Below are 22,181 nucleotides of genomic sequence, written 5' to 3'. Positions count from 1 at the left end.
ACTGTTCAGAAGGGAATCATTTTAAATCAAAATGGATCAAATAAATCAGGAATCAAGCACCGAATTGACAACTAGTGTACATTCGCTCAAACATTCAAAAACATATGTTGGGTGAGTCCAAGCGATAGGGCTACCACCTCGGACTTCATGACGTTGTCATGTATGAATTGTAATAAAATCCATCTAATATTTCAAAGCGGATGTCGACGATACGATCTCCCCTGAAAGGCGCTGAACGACATGTTTCCTATTTATACTTCCCTGGGCTGTGAGTGCTGAGCCTCTGCCGGCTACACAGCAGTCGGTCTGGTGTCTCTAACGTGGGGGCGGTGGACGGGAGGGGAGGTGCTCCTACATCCTGCTTAAAGGGTGGTCTCACTACTTCCTACTGCAGCCGGCGAGCCTAAATATGAGACGCTTCATGTAATATGTGCCAAAGTTCAAACTCCTCCAAGAACGCCTCTGCCTCTGGTTCTCTGTCATGTGTGAGCGCCATCGCTCTCTCCTCTCAAACTACGTCTGCGGTACAGGAAGTTGATCGACTCAACCTGATGGCGTCTTCTCTGCCTGCAGAGGAGCAATTCATCCCTGTTGGCTGCCTGCCAGACCGGCCCCAGAGCCCAGAGACACACACACACACACACACACACACACACACACACACAATACTCACACACACACACACAGGCAGGCAGACAAACAGACGGACAAGCAGACGCATAGACTTACGCACACACACACACACACACACACACACACACACACACACACACACACACACACACACACACACACACACACACACACACACACACACATAAACACACACACACTTGCGCATAAACATCGGCCAGCTCTGAGGCAAAACTCAATTAGTACACAGACACTTGTACTCAAAGTATCCCCGGTCGTAGTCTGGACCCAAACATCTGTAGTTCTGGACCAGCCTCTCTGTTTCTCTCTGTTCTCTCTTGCTACTCCATACTCTTTGTTACTTCTTCAGATCTATCTCAAAGCCAGTTTTGGTTTGAAAAATATTCGTCAAATCTTAGAAAAATACTAATTACAGACAAATAAACTAAAATATATCAGAAAAATTTATATATCAATGTATAATAATGCAAATAAAAAATAATAATTTGAATAATACTAATTATATGAAAAATTAAAACAATAATAAATCGATAAATTGTAGTGTTTTATTAACAGGATGGGATTTAAACATGGATAGAGACAGCAAACCTAAAACCTTGTAGATCCTTGCCTTAATTGATGTGTGAGGCTAGCTGGTTATTGTAGCTCTGAGGTGGTGCGCTCATATGATGGAAGACTAAGTGTAAGTGTCTCTTCTCTCTGCAGACTCCCAGCCCGGTACCACCAGCTAAGAGGTCTAAAATCGACAAAGTCCACTTCCCATCACCGGACAAAGAGAAGCAACCGGATTGGTTACAATCACTATCCAAGTCGGCAAACAAGGTCTGTACAGCTAGCTACATGTCCCCTTTTGTTGCGAGGGTGAAACCTGATGTGCTTAGGGTCAGGGGTCGCGGAGGTTGACAGTAGATTCCCTGTTGTTTGTTCGGTGGATCTGACACTTGGTCCGGTCCGCCATCGAGAGCGCTCTGCAATAATATTTTGCCGCTTGTTGTTCCAGGACCTGAAACAGATCCAGCTCAAACAGAGGCCCTCCGCGTTCCGCCCCTGGTCCCCCAGGACTCCATCCACAGAGAAGGAGAAATCCACCCCTCGCAACGAGGCCGAGAGGTGCGTGACTGTTTGAGCAATATACACCTGATATTAGTGCTGGATATCGCCCCTGATTTGAATCGATTATATTCGATTCGGTTCGATAAAATGATTAGGCGTGGGATATTGCAGTTACAATGCCAATTTTGCTTGGATATTAAAGACATTTACACCGAACTAATGCAGTAAATTGACAAAGGAACCCTCTAACCTGCTGCATTATTCAAAATAATGGATATTATGTTACATGAATGTACTTTTTATTTAACATGATCAAAACACTACAGCAGTATACACAGTATAGTGGGAGTGGAAGAACCAAAGGCATTCTAAACTAAGCTTCAATCACCCACGCTAAAACGCAGATATTAAAAGATCGATCACATGTAATCCCCTCTCTTCTTCACCACACTTTCAGGTCTCTTTTCAATGGCCAGTCCATTAAGGCACAAAAAGACCTAAAACCTTAAAATACAACAAATGGATCTCGAGATCTTATGATTGATATTGGATCATTTGTATAAAAATTGCTATTTAAAAAAAAGTAATATAGATTTAATCCAAGCACCGTTTAGTCATACAAAGACATATAGAAAGATAGAGTGACATCATTCTATATGCAAAGAGAGAGCATGACCTGTAATCAATGATTAACACTCGATGTGATCCACGCAGGTCTGACTCAAAGATTCAAGAGTCTTTGCTCACTCCCAGCCTGACACCCACTCCCCGGGCCCTCCACAGAAATGAGGCCTCCTCTCAAGCCCATTCCAGAGATACCCCTGCCCCAGGCAAGGGCTCCGGAGCCAGTTTGCGAACAGTGCACAGCCTGCCCAATGAGGTCTCACAACCAGCCTCGCTCAGAGGTTCTCTTCCCGATGCCAGCAACGGGGACGAAGAGATGGAGACGGATGGAGAGATCGATGTGGACGATTGCAATGACTGTGAGAATAACCAATCTTTGATTCAAATATCAATAAAGAGATTGTGTATATTATGAAGAAGGCCTCTTTAGTGTAAGATAACAGCAAACTTTCCTAAGAATGAAATCTACCATCTAAAAATGAACCCTGCAGGTGATTGACTAGATGCCTTCGCAGTACCGCCATCTAGTGGAAAATTACATCCAAAGCACTCTGTAGTGTATGAGAAAAATATAGAGGAGGTTTTCTTTTTAGATTTTTCAAATGTCTGAGTAAATGCTAAGATTGTATTTAATGATCATTATTCAAAAACGGCCCCTATTGTAGTGATATGCTTAATACTATTTGAAGAAATATCGATAAAAAATATCAATATCATGTCTTATCAAACATCAAAGATTAAATTGTTTTACATATTCTATCTATCTATAGATAAATTCTTTCTATTCCTTTCTGTAATTGCATATGTGTTTCCAAAAGTCGATTACAAAGCAATACCATGGCAATAGTTTGACTGTAAGACACTGGATCTCTCTTCCCACTCAATAACCAAGCTCCCGTCCTTCCTCCTTCCAGACCCGCCTTCGTCTTCCTCCCTGCCATTGCTTCCATTGGCCTGCTCCGGCGGCGTCTCCCAGACCGCCGCCCCTCAGAGCTGTTGTCCCCCAGGGGCCCCACCTCCATCGGCTCCTCTAGAGGGGCCCGTGGCCGGGCCGCCGGGGGGCTCCTGCCCAGAGCTGGACTCCTTGAGGCAGATGCTGTATGGGGGTCTGGACAGCCAGGAGGCCAGGGAGAAGGTCCTGCAGGAGATCTCCAGGATGCAGGTGAAGCAGGAGGAGAAGCTAGCGGCGGCGCTGCAGGCTAAACGCTGTCTCCAGCAGGTGAGACGCTAACACACACACACACACACACACACACACACACACACACACACACACACACACACACACACACACACACACACACACACACACACACACACACACACACACACACACACACATGCACGCGCTGACAAGGCTCTCATCGTTACGGCTGGCGCTCAACACTCGACATCTCAGTTCAAACCTGACACAGAAAAAACGGATTTGTCAAGATTATTTATGCATGAAGAAATATTTTAAATAAGTAAAGATACTTAGTTAGAGAGTTTAATTCTCACATAGATCATGCTAACTATATAAATCCAACGTGTAATCCAAGATAGTAATCATTAATAGACTAATAAACAACTTTGAATAAGTAATAGCAGTGAACAAAAAGTGATATGGTTAACACAATACGTCCTTTAAATGTGTTTTTTTGTTCTAGGAGTTGGAGTTTGTGCGGGTGGCCAAGAAAGGCCGTCTGAGGGAGGCCATCGAGGCCAAGCGCAGCCTGCGCAAGGAGATCGAGCGGCTGCACACGGACTGGGAGAGGAAGATGGCGGTGGCCGAGGACTCGTGCGGCCAGCTGAGGAGAGAGCTGGAGCGCGAGAGGCGGCTCCGTGTGTGCGACAAGGGCTGCGAGGCGTCGCACCTCCGGGCGAAGTACTCAGCACAGGTACGGACGGGATCACAGAGGATGAGACTCTCTTGACCCCAACCTTTTTGATATTTTAAAGCAAACGATCCATCAGATGGAACGGAAGCGTGTGGGTGTGTGCGTGTGTGTGCGTGTGTGTGTGTGTGTGTGTGTGCGTGCTTGCGTGTGTGCGTGTGTGTGTGGTAGCTAATAGCTAGTTGAAACAACAGAATAACTTTAATGGTGGCTTGCTTCTTTGATGGCTTCATGTGTATGTACAAACTTAGCCGATATTTAAATAAAGTTGTCTTGATTTGATTTTTAATATTAGCTCGAAACGATGCCGCTTGTATCCAACAATTGGATGCTTGTTTGGAATACTTTATTATATTCTAATGATGATTTACCTGTCTGCCTCTCTAATGATACACCTATCTGCTCTCTTCTATTCTATTCTACCCTACTCTATTCTACTATACTCTATCCTCCTCCACTTTGTCCTTCTCCACTCTGTCCTCCTCTACTCCGTCCTGCTCCGCTGTGCAGATCGAGGAGCTGCACGTGCAGCTGCAGCAGGCGGAGGTCGACCGGGAGCAGCTGCGGGTGGAGCTGCAGCAGGAGAGGGCGGCGCGGCAGAGCCTGGAGAGCGTGGTCAAGGAGCTGCAGGCCCAGCTGGCCCAGCAGGCCGCCACCATCACCCCCACCCCCACCACCAGCCCCACCACCAGCAAGCATCCAGGACAAGAGCACCAGGACAGCACACCAACGATAGCAGACCCGCACCAACACATCTCACAGCACGCCGACTGACGCTGTGGTCAGGGGGGGGGGGGGGATAAGTTATGCCATCAAACAATTGAGAGCCGTTGGCAAAAGTAACATTTATATGAAAAGAAGAACAGAGAAAATGTCGCTGATTGAGAAATCACGTTAATGGGATAATATATGGATTTATGAGATGAACTGGAAAGTTGTGTTGTTATGTGTGAGCATGTTGTAGAGTGTTATTAAAGAGAAGAATGCTTCCATGTGAGGGAGCGCTCCTCTTCAGTGACTTTCAGAGCCCCCGGTCCAGATACCTGATGGCTTTCAAGGATTTCGTTTTGGTATAAGCTATTTTTAAAGATGTGCAAATACAGTATATCCACATTACATTACTTGAATATTTAGGGAAGAAACATTTTGTTCTCGGTGAAACATTACAAAAGACAGGTTACAATCGAACTCTTGCCAGTGCCACGAAATCCTGGTGCATTTAAAGGTATTATTGCAAACCACTGGAGTCAGTTTTACCAACCAGTTTACCACTATTTACATTCATACCACCGGCTCGCTTTTTTTGTATGTTTTTTTGCAAATGTGGGCTACTTTCAAAGAAACGGTTGATCTCCAAGAAGCAGAAGTCACATAAAATCCTCCATAAACATAAACATGTATACGCCTGTATATCAGCTTCTTATAGTTTTGTATATTCTACAGCCTGAAGTATTGGAGCCAGTTTGGTCACGCCCGTCAGGTCCATCATTGTTTATGCTTAGATATTTTACAAACTTTTTTATTATCCTGAACCGACTTTATTTGTTGATCAAACTTTGTCTTTTAAAATATAGTGTTTGTATTGCAACTATAGTTATAAATGAATGACAAATGTACTTTCCAATATTACAACAGCTTTGCAGGTAAAGTTAATATGTTGCCCTCCTATAGAAGATCGATGGAAAGAGATGCCCTTGATAGCTGTCTTTCATTGAGCTGCGGTACTTCTGATTTTCTATTGAGTAATGCAAAATAATTTATATTCTGTAATAATCTACTGCTTGCCGACAAAAAAGCGTTAATTTTTAGTCACTGGTTTTCGGGCTCTTAAATCAATTGATGCTGTTTATATGAACAACATTTCTACATGTATACAAAATATGGATATATATTTTTTTACTTAAAAAAAAAGAAATTGCACTTTTTAAAAGAAAAATTGCATTGTGCATTTGACTCCCTATTGCAGTTTTCGAATATCAAGTGAAAACCACCAACTTGTAAAAGAGCTCCCACACCCACTGTGTCCTGAGATGTAAATACAGTGATATTGTAAATAAGATATTTGTTTGTATGTTTGCTTGCTTCAAACTTAAATCAATTATTATTAATGAATACTATTTTTTGCTCTTACTTGAAACCAAAAAGAGACTTTATATTTGGATTCCAGTGCTACCGTTTCATCATTGTTACCCAGAGTATCATAGCAATTAAAGGGCATTTCCTTGCACGGATATCGGGCTCATGCTTTGTTCTTTTGGCTTAAGCTTTTTATTTTATTTTTTGTTTTTGCTGAAATTACACACTAACGGAATGTTTTACCTTATCCTATTATTGTCTTTATCAAGAGAAAGAGCCCTGATGTTTCATGTATTATAGGGGATATATTAAACCACAGACCAAAAATGTAAAATGACATTAAGTCTCTGTACCTACTTCCTCATCGGGCTTCCCAGCTAGAGTTGGTATAGTGACATAGAGTAGAAATGGCACATTCTTTAGTTAAAATCTTTACGGGGTCTCAATCATTTTAGACACAAATATCACTTCTATGTCTTATTCTTACTGACCCCTGCTAAATGTACTGCGGGTACAACGGAATATCAAGACGGATTGTTTGGCAAGATGCTGTTGAAGTTTGAGTTTTTGAAATGCAGTTTTAATTTGCCGCTTGCTTCACTGTTCTTTTTCCTTCAAAACAATGTATAATACCCATTAAAATAAAATCAATCCTACAGAAATGTTGAAATCCATTTTGTTTTATTCCAAAAAAATAGACACGATTCACAATCTAGGAGACTTTTGACACTAACTTTGGCACAAGCTTCATTTCATTGATTTCCGCCTGGTGCTTAATTGATTTGGGACAACATTTGTGAAACACATGGAAGACGCCGCCATAAATCCTCATGACAATTACCATGTCACATTAGTGCTAATAACCACATCTATAATTGCATGCTAATGATAGCTCCTCCCCTCTTATCAGCCTGTTCTTTCCTCCTCCAGAGGCTTATTGGCTACGTGAACATCCCCCACAAGGTAGCCGGGGCTGGGGCTTCGCTCTGGGATTATAGCCTGAGGAAGAAGAATTAGTGAGTGACACGTGTCGCATAACCTCTTTCCCCTCCGAGCGCTCCCAGCAGAAAGATAAATAAACACGCCCGCCCTCAGCTTCCATGGCTAATTGAAGCCCTTCCTTCCCCTTCGCTCAGCCACACACGGTGAAGAACATGGAATGGACTACGGTCGGGACCAGCACCAGCTCCACTGATCCCTGCGGGAAGACCCAGGTCAGCAGGCTAGAGAACCGGTGTGTCTAGGAGTTAAGCCTGGAGCTGAGGAGCAGCGACTGCCTGTGCTTCAGTTCCTCTGCCCCCCCCCCCCCCCCCCCCCCCCCCACTGGAAGTTAGGGTCCATGTCCAGTGAGCAACAACAGCCGGAGGAACCGGGAGGAGGGCTAGCTGGAGAGCGATGCACTGCAGCGCAGGAGGAATGAACAACATGGCACCGGCCAACATGGTGCCTCCCTCTCCGGGGCTGAACCGCACCCCGCTGTCGCCCTGCCTGTCCCCCGTCAGGACCACCTTCCAGGCCCTGTCTCCCTCCAGCTTGTCCCCCTCCCTGAGCAAGAGGTCGTCTCCCCAGGGGAAGCAGGCCCCCACCGGCAGCCCCCTGAGCCACCCCACAGGGTCCATCATGACCTCCCCAAAGCTGTGGCAGAAACACTCCATCTCCAGGCTGGCCGAGGAATTCTTCTGGATAGGGGGTAGCGTGGTGGCACAGCCCAAATGGAGACTAGGACAGATGGGTAAGACAGATGCATTCCTTTCATTGTTTCCTTATGAAGGTCATATAATATCATGTAAACCATTAGGAAACTTTCCCTTCGTCTGTGGATGCTGCAGACATCGGTAGGGGATTCTGTGAAGTTAACCCAATATTTTATATTCCTATTCCCTTTTTGGGGAAAACTGATTTCACGGGAAATTTCCCGTGAATTCCTCATTCTTTCCTAAAAGGACAGAAGGAAATGGACCAGAAAGTCCCCAGAGTTTCTTAGAAATCCTTCAGCTTTTGGGTTATCGAAGCCTGATGATAATAAAAACCTGTCAAGCAGACTGGAAGCTGGTGCATGGCCTGCGATGATATTAGATGAAGGAATGTGCCTCGTATCAAAGGTTTACGAGGGACTGATGACCCAGGAGAGTGTGAGTATCTAATGGGCATATGGAGTCCAGACAATCCTGCAGGATTATCCTAGTTGGAGTGCCAAGCTACGTCACGCGCCTGTCTGCCTCTCAGAACCCAAAGCAACATATTGCATATCCCTTTAAAACATTACAACTCCTATAGTCCATGGAAATCCAACTAGGTTGACACTGAACCGAAAAAACCAACAACACAACGATTTGTTGCCTATGATGATTATGTATATAATATATATACAAAATGAAGGTGATAATATCATTATTTCAGCCTCGTTTAGTCACCCATACATATTTCAGAAGTGTCTGCATAGGGTTTCTGGCAAGAGTGCTATTTACACTCAACCTGAACCCCTACTTAAGCTTGTGTGTGACGTAGCCGAGTAATCCTATAAACAAACGCTTGTGTGGTAATGCTGTACTGGTCTCCAACTCGCAGAAGGGAGGCTACCTCCTATCGACTTTTTTTTCATTTCATTGTGTTTCCCTCACAAAATGGATATCTGTTGAACAAATAACAGAAACATTACCAAATGCAAATAGTATAGGATCTTTTTCTTAAAAGTACCCTCGCAGAATCGCTGGAGGCTCATCAGCGTACAGAAATAAACCATCATAAAACCAATGCACCATGAGTCCTTGTGTAGGTCCTTGATAGGTCAATGTTTAGTGTCACTCAAGGTCTCCTTTCTTCCGTGGCCTCCTCCTTGCAGTTGAGAGGTGCATGTGCACCATGCAGAGCGGCAGTCAGATGATCAAACTGAAGGGCAAGAAGAAAGGCCTGAACCGCTTCTTCTATCTGGACGAGCACAGGTCCTGCATACGCTGGCGTCCGTCACGCAAGCACGACAAGGCCAAGAGTGAGAACCAGAGCAACCCGGTGTTTAGTTGTTAATATGAAATAGCTGAACATCAGTTTATTTGACTGTGAGATGAATGAGGGAAGGATCATCTAGCATGGGTTAGGTTTGTTTGATTCCCTGCTGAAAGATTCTGGTTTCCAACCCCAATGTCCATGATGATCTTTCCCTAGACTCTAGACTCATCACTTGAGCAATGCCGGTTTTCTGTGTGAGTGTCTTTAGGTGAGAAGTGTCAGTGTCAGAAACGAAATAGTATCGATCCAATGGGATGTGTTGTTTGGTTGTGGATTCATTTCTTTCTTTCTCTTGGTCTTTCCTCACAGTAACTATTGACTCTATCCATGAAGTGTGTGAGGGCAAGAAGTCTGAGATCTTCCAGCGCTACGCAGACAACCGCTTCGACCCAAACTGCTGCTTCAGTATTTACTACGGCGAACGAGTCAAGTCCCTCGACCTTGTCTCGACCAATGGGGAGGATGCTCGCACCTGGATAACCGGCCTCAAGTACCTCATGGCTGGCATCAGCGATGAAGACTGCCTGGCCAGAAGGCAGCGCACCCGCGATCAATATCCTCTGCATTAGGCCTACTGGTCACTGACTAGGGCTACTATATACAATCTAGGACTACCGAATACTAACTAGGCCTAAATATCACTAACCAGGCCTACTAAATACTAACTAGGCCCACAACGCTAACTAGGCCTACTGAATACTAACTAACCATAACTAGTCCTACTTTATACCAATTAGGACTTCTAAATACTAACAAGGCCTAAATAACATTAACTAGGCCTACTTAATATTAACTAGGCCTACATAACACCAACTAGGACTACTAAATACTAACTAAAGTGTTGAAAGTATAAAAAGTATTTTATTTATGGTTATTGGTTGTATGGCTGTATATATGGATGGATGGAAGGATGGATGGATGTACGGATGGATGGATGTACTGTACTCATGAAGTACACATGTAGGTCATGTGTTTGACTGGCAGCCACACTGGTGTCCATTACTAATTTCCCCTCTGGGGACTATAAAGTATATTGTGATTTGATTTGATGATGGTTAGTAATACCACTCAGTAACGTAACTCCACCTTAACATGGCTTCATGTGGCTCCAGCAGACCTTTTCAGAGGCAGACAAGAATGGGGACGGCACTCTGAGCATCGGAGAGGTTCACCAGCTCCTCCACAAACTCAACGTCAACCTGCCCAGGCAGAAGGTCCGAGAGATGTTTAAGGTAAGCCACAACACGTGTGTTTCAAATTATAATGTTCACAATCTTCAATAAAAAATAATACAAATAATAAGCTATTACATATAATCGATAATGTTGCATTTAATATAACTGTGTATTGATCTCAAAGGATAAGACTAGATAAGAAAGTATCGCATCGTATCTTTCATGTCCTGTTTGGTCAAATACATCGTATAATTATAAAACAATCAATGATTTGATTGTTTCTTATTTTAAGAAACAACTCATTGATTAATATACATTCCTTTTTTAAAGTCGTTTAGCTTTTCCAACATTGCCCGAATCTGAGAACCACAGTATGTATGTCAGCTATATTGCTCAGCCCTTATGGCACACGTTGTCTGCCAGCTCGACACAGGTGAGCGACAGGAAGCCATGACTTCCTGTCTGGCTCCCATCTAGCAAATGGAAATCACTGCTCTGCCTGTATGACAGCTTCCAAAAGCTCCCCGTTCTCCTCTGTGCCTCAATGCAGCACACTCCCTGCCATATTAACTGATATATGCATCACATCATTTCTCTAGAGCCATAGTATATACTATATATTTAATGTCCTGGCTCACCTCAACACATTCATGGTGTGTGAATACGTTTCAGTCATTTAGATTTGTGGCAGGGGACATTTATTTGAAGTGCAATACACAGTGCACATATGAACAGCTTGTGCCTCGGTTTTGGTGTCTATCCGCAGATGGCAGACACTGATGAGAACCAGGGCTCGCTCGGCTTCGAGGAGTTCTGCTCCTTCTACAAGATGATATCAACACGCCGGGACCTCTACCTCATCATGATCTCCTACAGCAACCACAAAGAAGTCCTGGACCTCAACGACCTGGCCCGCTTCCTGGAGATCGAACAGAAGGTGGCGTGCAAAGGACCCTTGCGGATGTCTCTCGGTGTTATTGTATTCAGTTCCTTCAATGGGTTGCATGCTGAAATATTACCACTCATTGTGGGGCCGAATGCTTTGGTTTACTTTCAAAGATGGTGGGGCTCCCCAGAGAGCATCTGCAGGAGATCGTGGCCCATTTTGAACCTTGTCCTGAGAACCTGCAGCACATGGTACTGGGTATAGATGGTACGTGGAAGTGGCATCACATTACCCTACCTCATAATACTCTGATAAGACTATTATAGTCTTATTATAGTCGAATAGGCCCCCTTATAGACAATATATATAGTTATATATAAGATATATGCTAACCGACTCACCGAAAGGAGTCATTGGCAGTCAATTATAAAACAATATAATGTTGCTTATCTGCCTTACTTTTCTTCAGGATTCACCAATTACATGAGGAGTCCAGCAGGAGACGTCTTCAACCCAGAGCACCACACGGTGAACCAGGACATGACCCAGCCCCTGTGCAACTACTACATCTCCACGTCCCACAACACCTACCTGACAGGAGACCAGCTTCTGTCCCAGTCCAGGGTGGACATGTACGCCTACGTCCTCCAGGCTGGCTGTCGCTGTGTGGAGGGTATGAGCCTCAATCTGGAACTCCAACCTACAACTGTCATTATGGAAGATACTAAATACCTTTTTCTTATTGTCTTTTTCTCTTTCTTTCTTTCTTTCCTTCAATCCTTCAATCCTTCAATCCGGCATCCGTTCCTCAGTGGACTGCTGGGACGGCCCGGACGGGGAACCCATCATACACCACGGGTACACCTTAACATCCAAGATCCTCTTCAAAGATGTCATCGAAACGATCAACAAATACGCTTTCATCAAGTCACAGTAAGTGCCCCGTTATAAACCACAAATGGTGATGGTATGCTGCCGTCCCGTGCAAATATGTACTTATGCTCCTATGTAGGTACCCAGTGATCCTGTCCATAGAGAATCATTGCACCGTGCCACAGCAGAAAAAGATGGCTCAGTATCTGATGGAGGTGCTGCAGGACAAGGTGGATCTGTCCCACATCAACATGAATGAATGCAGGAAGCTGCCCTCCCCTGAGATCCTAAAGGGGAAGGTTTTAGTCAAGGTAGAGTATGAATCCCATCAAAAGCCATAGAAATGTTCTATTCAAACATCAAAATCCCATCAATATCCTTAAAATCAAGCCTTCAATAATTTTCCCATTGGTGTCAGCGTGAGCATCAGATGTAAATGACATAATAAGTATGTTTAGGACGTCTGTAATTCCATTCAGGAACACAAGTGCCTCCCTAAATATATGTATGGTTACAACACTGGTGTTGATATACAGATGCTCTGGCTTCATCAGGTGGAACGGACATTCATTTTAAGAGCTGCTACTGATGGTGGCAGTTCCCTTATATGTGGCCTTTGCTTATCGTTTAGGGAAAGAAGCTGCCGGCAAACCTCGACCCTGAGGTGGAGGAAGGAGACGTTTCAGATGAAGACACTGGGGACGACGAGGAAGAGGATGATGAGGATGATGACACACAGAAAAACCCAGTAAGACAGAAAGAGAGATTGACAGACATAAGGACATACAGACAGACAGAAAAACAGAGAGACACACAGATTTATAGAGAGATGGACATGCAGCTGAAGAGACAGATGGCCATACATCTAGACAGACAGACAGACAGACAGACAGACAGACAGACAGACAGACAGACAGACAGACAGACAGACAGACAGACAGACAGACAGACAGACAGACAGACAGACAGACAGACAGACAGACAGAGACACAGACAGACAGACAGACAGAGACACATACAGACAGACAGACAGACAGACAGACAGACAGAGAGACAGACAGACAGACAGACAGACAGACAGACAGACAGACAGACAGACAGACAGACAGACAGACAGACAGACAGACAGACAGACAGACAGACAGACAGACAGACAGACAGACAGACAGACAGACAGACAGACAGACAGACAGACTTCCAATGCAATCTTATTACATGCAATTTGAATTAAGTGAGCTGTTGTGCTTGATTGTTTCAGAATGAAAATGGCCCAGCCGCTGGAATTCAACCAAAGAGGAAGAAACAATTTTGCAGATCCATCTTGAGGAGCTTCAAACGTAAGGTCAGCCATTCAAAAACCTTTCTCACTCCAGCCCTCTTCTTCTACTGTGTAACAGTAGCAGCAACTCTTTAACCGTTAATTATACTGTACATTCAAGTGGGATGACTGTATTCCTAGACCCACATTTTTTGAAAGTTCATTGTCTTCTAACTCTTGTTAATTTGTCTACTTATCAAAGTCCTCAGTTCTAACAATAATGAAATGAAATCATTTAAATGTATTACACAAAAATTCCAGAGGAAAAAGTCCATGAAAGGGAAAAGGCGAACGTCATCCGTTGGAGAAACCCACCCTGGAATCCACAGCCAAAACGAAGACACTCGAATTGTTTACCACCCAAAGTAGGAATGGCAATTGTAATCCATAATTCAACCAACAACCTTTCTCAATTTGGCTTATTTAACTCCGTTCTGCACTCAAACTTCATTTAGGAAAAGGAAAACCATGAGATTGTCGCGAGCTCTGTCTGACCTGGTCAAGTACACCAAGTCTGTGCGTGTTCATGATATCGAGACACAAGGTAACATCCATGAAATGCTTCATCAAATACATTGTCGTATCTCCTTTTCTCTTTACTTCACCCATGTATAAATGTAGGGCATTTAATAACGTAACTTTGTTGACACACTTTGTTTGCAGCCTACCTGACCAGTTGGCAGGTATCGTCCCTCAACGAGACCGTTATGAACCAGATCTTACAGCTGATGCCGGGACAGTTGGTGCGTTTTAACCAGCGTCAACTGTTGCGAGTCTACCCGTCCAACTACAGAGTGGACTCTAGCAACTTCAACCCACAGCCCTTCTGGAACGCTGGATGCCACATGGGTAAAGAAAGACTCAAAGAGGCTTTGGGAATTTATCAAGGATTGATTTTAAGTTTGTGTTTGTAGCATTCTTTTCAATTTAATATTTTTTTGTGTTTCAGTTGCAATGAATTACCAAACAGAGGGCCGTATGCTTGAATTGAATCAAGCCAAGTTCTCAATTAATGGCAACTGTGGATATATTCTGAAGCCTAAATGCATGTGTAAAGGTATGAACAAATTAGTTTGATCTGTTAGTTTGATATTATTGTGCAGATAGAATGAAAGTGTATGTTGGCCTTCCTCAGGTGCCTTTAATCCCGTTTTGGAAGACCCCCTACCCGGACAGAGAAAGGCTCAGTTAGTTGTGAAGATTATCAGCGGCCAGCAGCTTCCCAAACCCAAAGACTCTGTGTTTGGAGACAGAGGAGAAGTGAGCTCTTTGCACAATGCTATCAACCCAACCCTAACCAGAGGGCTCTTTATGGTTCCACGTTCACGCAACGCAAGGGGGTTACGGACCCCTTACGTCCTTGCGGACCCTCCTTGCGTCCACCGCAAGGGCCTTACGTGCGCCTCCCAAAAATCGTAAACTTCCGTTGAGGCAACGCAGCAGAACGGGCTGTGATTGGTGACTGGAGAACCATAAACGTTCACGACTGCGTCGAAGCGTCTGCGTGGTCGTTGCGTTGCGGGAAGTTGCAACGTGGTACCATAAAAAGGCCTTTAGTCCTATTTTCTGCAACGATAAATGTGTGTTTTATTTTTCTTGCTTCAGATCATCGATCCATTTGTGGAAGTTGAAATTGTCGGCCTACCTGTTGACTGTTCCAAAGAGCAGACCAGAGTGGTGGACGATAACGGTAAACTGAGCAAAGTTACTATTCTCCTTTTGATTACAACACAAATGGTTCATTGACAATTCTCTCGTTGTCTCTTTCAGGATTCAACCCCATGTGGGAGGAAACTGTTGTCTTCAATATTCAGATGCCGCACATTGCCCTGGTGCGTTTCCAGGTGTGGGATCATGATCCAATTGGTAGAAATTTCATTGGACAGAGGACAATAGCTTTCACTAGCATGATGCCAGGTATGTTTCTATAACACTGGAGACATTATTGTATGCTATAATAAAATACATCTAGGACTTAAAGTAATCAAATTCCTTAACACTGCAATATGTTTTTTCAGGTTATCGGCATGTGTATCTGGAGGGTGTGAAGGAGGCCTCCATTTTTGTTCATGTTGCTATTAATGATATAACAGGAAAGGTAAATAATTGTAACATGCTGTACACACCAAAGGGTTTTGATTGACTGTTTCCATGGAAACATATCATGCAATTATCTTTCCTATATGAATAGGTCAAGTCCAATGCAGTAAAGGCAGCCAAGAAACATTTGCAAAAAGCAGCCAAGAAACACATCAAGGGCCATCAAAAGCAGCAGTCTGTGGACGTCCCGGTGATGTGGTCCGACGACGTACATCCACACCACTTCCGCAAGGACGTGGACTCCCTTTCCCAGGACAGCCGGCAGGCGGACATGTTTCCTGGTTGGTTGGGGCCGGCAGCCAAAGCCGCCATTCACAAGGGGGCCGTGAGCGAGCCTGTGAAGCGTGCTCACAGAGCTCAGATCCAGGAGCCCCCGGAGGCCAGCAGAGGGATCTTCAGTCGGACATCCTCCACCGTCTCCAGCTCGGGGTCGACCGTGGTGGAATTGAGACGGGACGACTCCGATCACAAAATCCTCCCGCAGAGAGTCCTTCCCGATCATCCTGACCTCGTTACCCAGGGTCCACTGCAAGCGGCAGAAGATCCGCTTGATCCATCGAATGAAATCTGGGTTCCACTCGAAAGACCACCGGTTGAGCCGCCTGCGCTAAAGGGGTTCGGTGAGGGACTGGAGCCAGGCAGCAACATCGCCCTTGAACCCCAGTTGGCTGCAGAGACCCAGTCGGCTGGGGGGTTCCCCCAGCGCGGAGAGCATCCTCTCCCCTTAAACCCCTTTGTCGCCCTTGCTTCTCCACTACCCCCACCCGTCCCCCCACCGTCCCCTGCCAGGGAAAGACGGACCTTGGAGCGCCCTCCAAAGCAACGGCCGCCCTCGCCAATACAAACCAAGGGCCGCTCGCAGAGCTGCCCACGGAGGCGGATTAATGTTCCGCAGACATCGGCGGTAAACCGCAAACCTGCCGTCCACTGGCAGAAGCCTCCTGAGGGGGAGCGCGGCAGCCACAGTGACCAGGTGAAGCCTGTACAGAACGGACTCTGCCTGTCTGGCAGCGCATCCAGCAGTGATGCAAGCATAGACAGCCTGGAGCTCATGCCTTCCTGCGTGCCAGCTGGCAGAGACCAGCGTGGAGGCACCTTGCAGAGAGAGATGAATGCCCTCTTTGACCAGAAGATAAGAGAAATCCGCTGCAAATCTCCCATATTTTTCAATGATGAGTTGTGACATTCAGTCATAGGATGTGCACAATGGCGTCTGTATATACAATATACATTGTTATTTCCCAGTGTATAACATCCACAAAAGAAATCTTTTTTTTCATTTTCTGTTATTTATTAGACAGTTCCATATTTCATAATACTGACTACAGTCATCAAAGATCATTAGGCTTTCAAGGGGAATACAATACAATGATAAAAGATAAAATAAAATAGCTTTTTTTGCATTGCTTAACAAGCTAAGCATTGTTGCATACAGACTGAGTACAACTTTAATGTTTAGTTTAGCAAAGGATACGGGATTAAATAATTAGTCTTGCTTCATTATGGTTAAAACTATTATCAATTTAAGTTCTATTTTATATACCTTATGATGAGGCAGCATATTTTGTATGTTTGTATATAACAGTTATGAGATGCTATTGCCAACTGTACAAAGCCACCATATAGATAAAATGCATAGTGCATGGGCATACATTTCTATTGAAAGGGTTAGAATGTAGTTATAGGTATACTTTTTAATTTATCTTGAATGTCTGAGGTGTACATTCAATTCAGCATATTTTTCTAACAATATATTGATATAATGATATATGTGAAAGTGCTTATTCAGCAAAGCTGATGCATAAGAATTAATAAACGTTATATATAACATGCTTGCCATTATGTCCTTCAACAGGTTTGCTATTAATTAGCAATACATTCTGCACAAAACACCTAAAATAATATATTAATATTGAATTAGATTCTACAATTGATGAACACCAATTCCAAAGCAATGTTATCCAGCACGCTGACAACATTGCAGCTATTATTCCAGTGCGCTTAAAAGCGACCAGTCCAGGCTTCTTGAGTGAGGTCAGGCCTCAGGAACACTGACATGAACTTATGCGCTCTCTTTGTCCGAGGGCTCCTGAGATGTGTTTGTGTTAGGGGTCTTCAAGCGTTGACTCAGTTCTTCAGCCAGAACAGTACAGCACGATTTCTGAAAGAGGTGTAAAATACTGAATGAATGTCAACTTGAAAATATACGGTAGATGTATGTGTATGTATGTGTGTGTGTGTGTGTGTGTGTGTGTGTGTGTGTGTGTGTGTGTGTGTGTGTGTGTGTGTGTGTGTGTGTGTGTGTGTGTGTGTGTGTGTGTGTGTGTGTGTGTGTGTAGAGTAATTTGATTGAGTGACAAAACATTTTCAAAATGCGATCAAATGTACAAACAGTTAAACACACATTTGTAGTGGTTTGCATGAAAGACTAGCCTACATCACATGGCATGTCCGCTATGCACAGTATACTGTGCGTGTATCTCCACGTGTATCTGTGTAAATGCACCTACCCTCTGATCGCCGGCGGTGCTGCGGCTCCTGGAGGTGAGCTCAAAGACAGCCAGCACTATGCCCAGCAGCAGCCCCAGGGCCAGCACCAGGAACATGCCCTTCAGGCTGTGGGGCTGGAGGGCGGCGGACCTGGCTGAGTCCGCCAGGCAGCTGCTGGCCCACCACTTGCTGCGCAGGTAGGACAGCTCCCCAGCCTCACTCAGCTGCAGGATGGCTACGCTGAGGTTCTTTATCATAGGCGAGCCTGGGATAACAAAGTAATAAATAATCAAATATTTATATATATATATATTAAAATATATATATATATCTCTTTAAAATGTTTAAAAACAACTACAACTACTCCAAAACTGTCATTGAGCTTAGTGATAATGGTTGAAGACTTGATCAAGCCTTGAATTAGTCTTACCTATTGGGGCTACGATGCTGTACCCTCTCATTCCGATGACCTCATGCGCTCTGACCAAGTTACAGTGGCGAGCCACCGCCAGGTCCAGCGACACAGACTCTCCAATGAACGCAAAGTTCCCCTCCCTAACCCGACGGACGCCCTCGTCCATAGACGCCACAAAACTATTGGCCCTCTCCATGTGCTCGAAGATTCTGCGGTAGGCTGGGTTGTTGGAATTCTGCCCACAAACATAAAGGCCATTACAATAGAGACGGCGTGGAATGGTTGTAATCTATAACACGTGTGCTAGATGTTTTTGATCGACAGCAAACAACCGACACGCCAGGCTTACTTTGAAGAAGGCAAGGGTGGAGGAGCCGGCCAGGCAGCCGTACTCCATCCCGTCCTGATTGGCCAGGTCTTCGAATCCTTTCACCGTCACCTGGGAGGACTCTGAGGCCTTGGAGGAGCTCAGGTTGGCGAAATAGCAGGCCAGCAGCACCACAGCAAACAGCCACCAGCTGCAGCAGACAATCCTCACAGAGAGAGCCTTGGGGTGAGGGCCCGCGCCTGACCAAAGGAGAGACCAAGCACAGACACAAAAGAACAGCCGAAATGAACGGAAACCGCCATTTTGGGGATGCTTTCAAAGGAAGTCGGCTGACATGTCTGCCTTTTGTTCTTTTTCTTTCGATGTATTTTACCTTGCAGGGTGAGAGCTCCAGCTGCGAACCACAAGCTGTTGAGCAGGCTGAAGTTGTTCTCCTCCCCTGACCTCCACTCGCAAGGGCTGAGTCTGCACATTGTTCCACAATGACAGATATTACACTTTGACACCAATCCAAAAGAACCATCTAAAAAGGTGTCTGTGCTTGATTCTACGTCAATACAAGGCTTCCTGACCTGGCGGACAAGAAGATGCAGAAGGCCGTTCCTAGGTAGGCCAGGAGGATGCCGATCCAGGTCTGGGCTGAGAAAGGGCTGAGGAAATCGAAGAAAGAGACAGACTCTGAGACGTCTTTCCGCAGCAGGATGCTGATGCCCGTCTGCATGTAGGGTTTGGTCATGGCGACCGCCTTCTCCCGAGTAGCTGTCAGAGTCAGAGGGGCCACCGCCAGATCTGCCTCCTAGGGGGCATGGAGGAAAACACATCAGGACGCATCCACATTCAAGTCGGTTCACTTATGATTTGTACAGCCCATGATAAAGTTACAGTCTCAGAGGCTATTGAATTACATCCCTGCGAAGTGCGAGCCGTCTAAGAAGGGCAAGGAAAGCAAATCTAAATCCAAAGGGCAGACACCCTGAGAAGCAACACAGAAATAGCATTAGCCGACCGTAACCAAAGTAACTACAGTATATTATTCAAGTGAAATGACATTATGGTTCACGTGGTTTGTGTGGTTAGGGTTAGGGCCCTTTACTTACGCCTCTAACCACCTCTCCGATCATCCCGTTCCAGTTCCCACTCTCGTCCTGTCGACCATAAGATGCGTCCTTCACCAGGTGCACTTTGAACCTGAAGCCCATCTTTTTGGCCAGCTCAGAGAGCAGGTCCATGCAGTAGCCTTCCAGCTGAGAGCCCTTGGACATCGTGTAGGGATCTTGCTAATGTGAGCAAAGTCAATGCAACATGAGTTTCACATTACACACACATATATATATATATATAATATAATAGTATAATATTATCTTATATATATATTATATGTAATATAATCATTAGGGATTATATATATATATATATATATATATATATATATATATATATATATATATATATATATATATATATAATCCCTAATGATTGACTTGCTTGGGGCTAAGGAAAACATTCTACCTTTATTGTTGTTATCCTCAGCTCTGGTTGTGCTAAAAATACAAAGATAAACACATACTTTTATTACTATTCATATTCTGAGCCATTGAGCAGTACTTGAATTGCTAAGCAGTGTTTGTTAGCATGGGAGAATGGCATCAGTTCAAACACCAGACCATGGGAGATCAAATAAGCATCCAAACACACACAAAGAAAAACACCATTACTAATGTTTTGGAGCTGCCACAAAGAACGACCATTGTAATTTATTTTGAACTTTTGGATACATGCCTGTACTCCCGACCAACTGACCAAAGTTGAAAAGCACTCTAAATTTATCGGAATCAAAGGGGTGCATTGTTTGATCGCCATATTCAGCCCTTTAGTTACAAGTGCATGAGGTGAAAGGCGGGGTTGGGTTGATGGCGATGCCCTCTGAGTCACCCACGAGTTTCCGGTATCCTACAGATCTCGCCATTCTCCATTCCGCCTTCTTTGAAATCATCTGCCAACGCCAGAGTCTCTCAAGGACCAGTCAAAAACTGATGATGTTAATTGAAGCCATCACAAAGGCACGCCGCTGGGAGGTGGGAGGGGAGTCAGAGAGTATCAAAAGGCCTGATTCAGGCTGGGGCCTGGGGGCTCCATCAGTACCACCGGGCCATCCTGACAACAACCGGCTCTTCCTTTTCAAAAGATGACACGTAGACAAGCTCTTCGGGCTCCTGTCATTCCTTGGCCTCTCTGAAAACATAGGCCCTTTGTATGTTCTATGGCCTTGATTTATTTTGTCATTTTTTTGTGAGAGATTCAGCTGGCTGGCTTCCTGTTTCTACACGACCGTGAGCTGGGAGCATGCCAGACAGGATGCGACAATTTGATACCGTCCCCTCCCCAGCTGCCAGTTGATCCATGTGTGTATTGTCAAGCCACAGAAGCTTTGACTGTATCAAGCAGTGAAAACGACACAAGCTTGGCAGCATGACAAAAGATGCGTCAATCAAACTAGATTACATGCACTCCTGTGTTAAATGATAATGGTATCTAATTGCAAACCATTGAATGGATTCTTACGAAGGTGATGTCTTCCTATAATTTATTTTAATCTCAAGTATAGTTTGCCGTCTGGTGGTACAACAACCCAACGTTGTTCCATGTTTGCAGGATAGATCTGATATTGCTGGGTCATGTATTGCTTCTAAGTGAAAAGTGTCACTTAGAAATCGGCCTCTTACCTGCAGTACACGTTCCTAAGTCCAAGAGGAGCACAGCAACACACACAAGGCATCCCAGCAGCGGGCGAATGGAAACAGTCTGCATCCTTTAAGTCATGAAGAAAATCAATCCATCACTGATTAATATAATGCATTTAAGACATGAAGTCGTAGTAACAAAACAATACTGTTGATAAAAGTCAATCAAAAAGTGAATTCAACTCTTGAGAAGCAAACAGGGCTAATATGAATAAAATATTTTAATGAAAGCTTACTACCAAGGGTCCAGATTAGAGAATACAAAATAAAATATATCTCTGTTAAAATACCTGACACAGCAATGTTATTTCCCGGCGCTCTCTACAGAACTGCACTGGACGTTGCTGAAGGTGGTTGTGAAGTTTCCAGAATAAGACCAGAGAGTGCAAAGAAAAGTTTGGTGGGTGGAGTATATGGAGAATGAGATGGGGGTTTAGGAGGGGGTGGTTCTTTCTCATATATTGGCAACCATGATATCTGATGTATGAAAATGTATGATATGTAATGTATGTAATGTATCTTTTCTTTGTATAAGAAGTATATATAATGGTGTATTTATTTTATA

The 22,181-nt window shown here is 44.4% G+C and overlaps 3 protein-coding genes across 4 annotated transcripts in view; 2 read left to right on the top strand and 1 right to left on the bottom strand.

The window, feature by feature from the left end:
- Positions 1-7,090, top strand: part of skib (v-ski avian sarcoma viral oncogene homolog b) — a 38,421-nt gene extending 31,331 nt beyond the window's left edge. Inside the window, exons 2-7 of one of the 2 annotated variants that reach the window (XM_056605943.1) lie at positions 1,360-1,476; positions 1,655-1,764; positions 2,491-2,690; positions 3,246-3,550; positions 3,981-4,211; positions 4,719-7,090. In XM_056605943.1, coding sequence (XP_056461918.1) covers positions 1,360-1,476; positions 1,655-1,764; positions 2,491-2,690; positions 3,246-3,550; positions 3,981-4,211; positions 4,719-4,982 — 1,227 coding nt within the window. In that variant the 3' untranslated portion in view covers positions 4,983-7,090. Of the gene's footprint in view, positions 1-1,359; positions 1,477-1,654; positions 1,765-2,421; positions 2,691-3,245; positions 3,551-3,980; positions 4,212-4,718 lie in introns of both variants that reach the window. The other variant, XM_056605942.1, reaches the window with a different exon arrangement.
- Positions 7,091-7,709: 619 nt separating this feature from the next.
- On the top strand, positions 7,710-16,825 carry plch2b (phospholipase C, eta 2b). The gene is made up of 20 exons (XM_056606537.1): positions 7,710-8,016; positions 9,127-9,273; positions 9,600-9,843; positions 10,393-10,522; positions 11,232-11,402; positions 11,525-11,618; positions 11,821-12,024; positions 12,164-12,284; positions 12,364-12,535; positions 12,856-12,972; positions 13,483-13,566; positions 13,804-13,907; positions 13,998-14,086; positions 14,206-14,391; positions 14,492-14,599; positions 14,678-14,802; positions 15,148-15,232; positions 15,313-15,459; positions 15,561-15,640; positions 15,734-16,825. The coding sequence occupies exons 1-20, from the start codon at positions 7,710-7,712 to the stop codon at positions 16,823-16,825; spliced, it is 3,807 nt and encodes a 1,268-aa protein (XP_056462512.1).
- Positions 16,826-17,704: 879 nt separating this feature from the next.
- si:dkey-183j2.10 (probable glutamate receptor) lies at positions 17,705-21,956 on the bottom strand. The gene is made up of 10 exons (XM_056605945.1): positions 21,907-21,956; positions 21,599-21,684; positions 20,385-20,416; positions 19,973-20,152; positions 19,448-19,671; positions 19,249-19,340; positions 18,897-19,114; positions 18,563-18,782; positions 18,153-18,397; positions 17,705-17,803 (listed from the first exon to the last, which is right to left on the bottom strand). The coding sequence occupies exons 2-10, from the start codon at positions 21,681-21,683 to the stop codon at positions 17,705-17,707; spliced, it is 1,395 nt and encodes a 464-aa protein (XP_056461920.1). The 5' UTR covers position 21,684; positions 21,907-21,956.
- Positions 21,957-22,181: the final 225 nt, after the last annotated feature.

This window comes from Gadus chalcogrammus, chromosome 13 (assembly GCF_026213295.1).
Source record: "Gadus chalcogrammus isolate NIFS_2021 chromosome 13, NIFS_Gcha_1.0, whole genome shotgun sequence".
NCBI lineage: Eukaryota > Metazoa > Chordata > Actinopteri > Gadiformes > Gadidae > Gadus > Gadus chalcogrammus.
The sequence above is the reverse complement of the archived record's forward strand: the minus strand, read 5'-3'. Positions and strand labels throughout refer to the sequence as shown.

Bases quoted from the DNA above. Each gene is read 5' to 3' on its own strand.
- plch2b (XM_056606537.1), top strand. From the start codon at position 7,710: ATGGCACCGGCCAACATGGTGCCTCCCTCTCCGGGGCTGAACCGCACC. The intron at 11,619-11,820 runs GTACGTGGAAGT...ACTTTTCTTCAG, and splicing joins CATGGTACTGGGTATAGATG to GATTCACCAATTACATGAGG. The intron at 12,536-12,855 runs GTAGAGTATGAA...CTTATCGTTTAG, and splicing joins AGGGGAAGGTTTTAGTCAAG to GGAAAGAAGCTGCCGGCAAA.
- si:dkey-183j2.10 (XM_056605945.1), bottom strand. From the start codon at position 21,683: ATGCAGACTGTTTCCATTCGCCCGCTGCTGGGATGCCTTGTGTGTGTT. The intron at 20,417-21,598 runs GTAAGAGGCCGA...TTGTATTTTTAG, and splicing joins CTTAGGAACGTGTACTGCAG to CACAACCAGAGCTGAGGATA. The intron at 20,153-20,384 runs GTAGAATGTTTT...TGCTCACATTAG, and splicing joins TGAGGATAACAACAATAAAG to CAAGATCCCTACACGATGTC.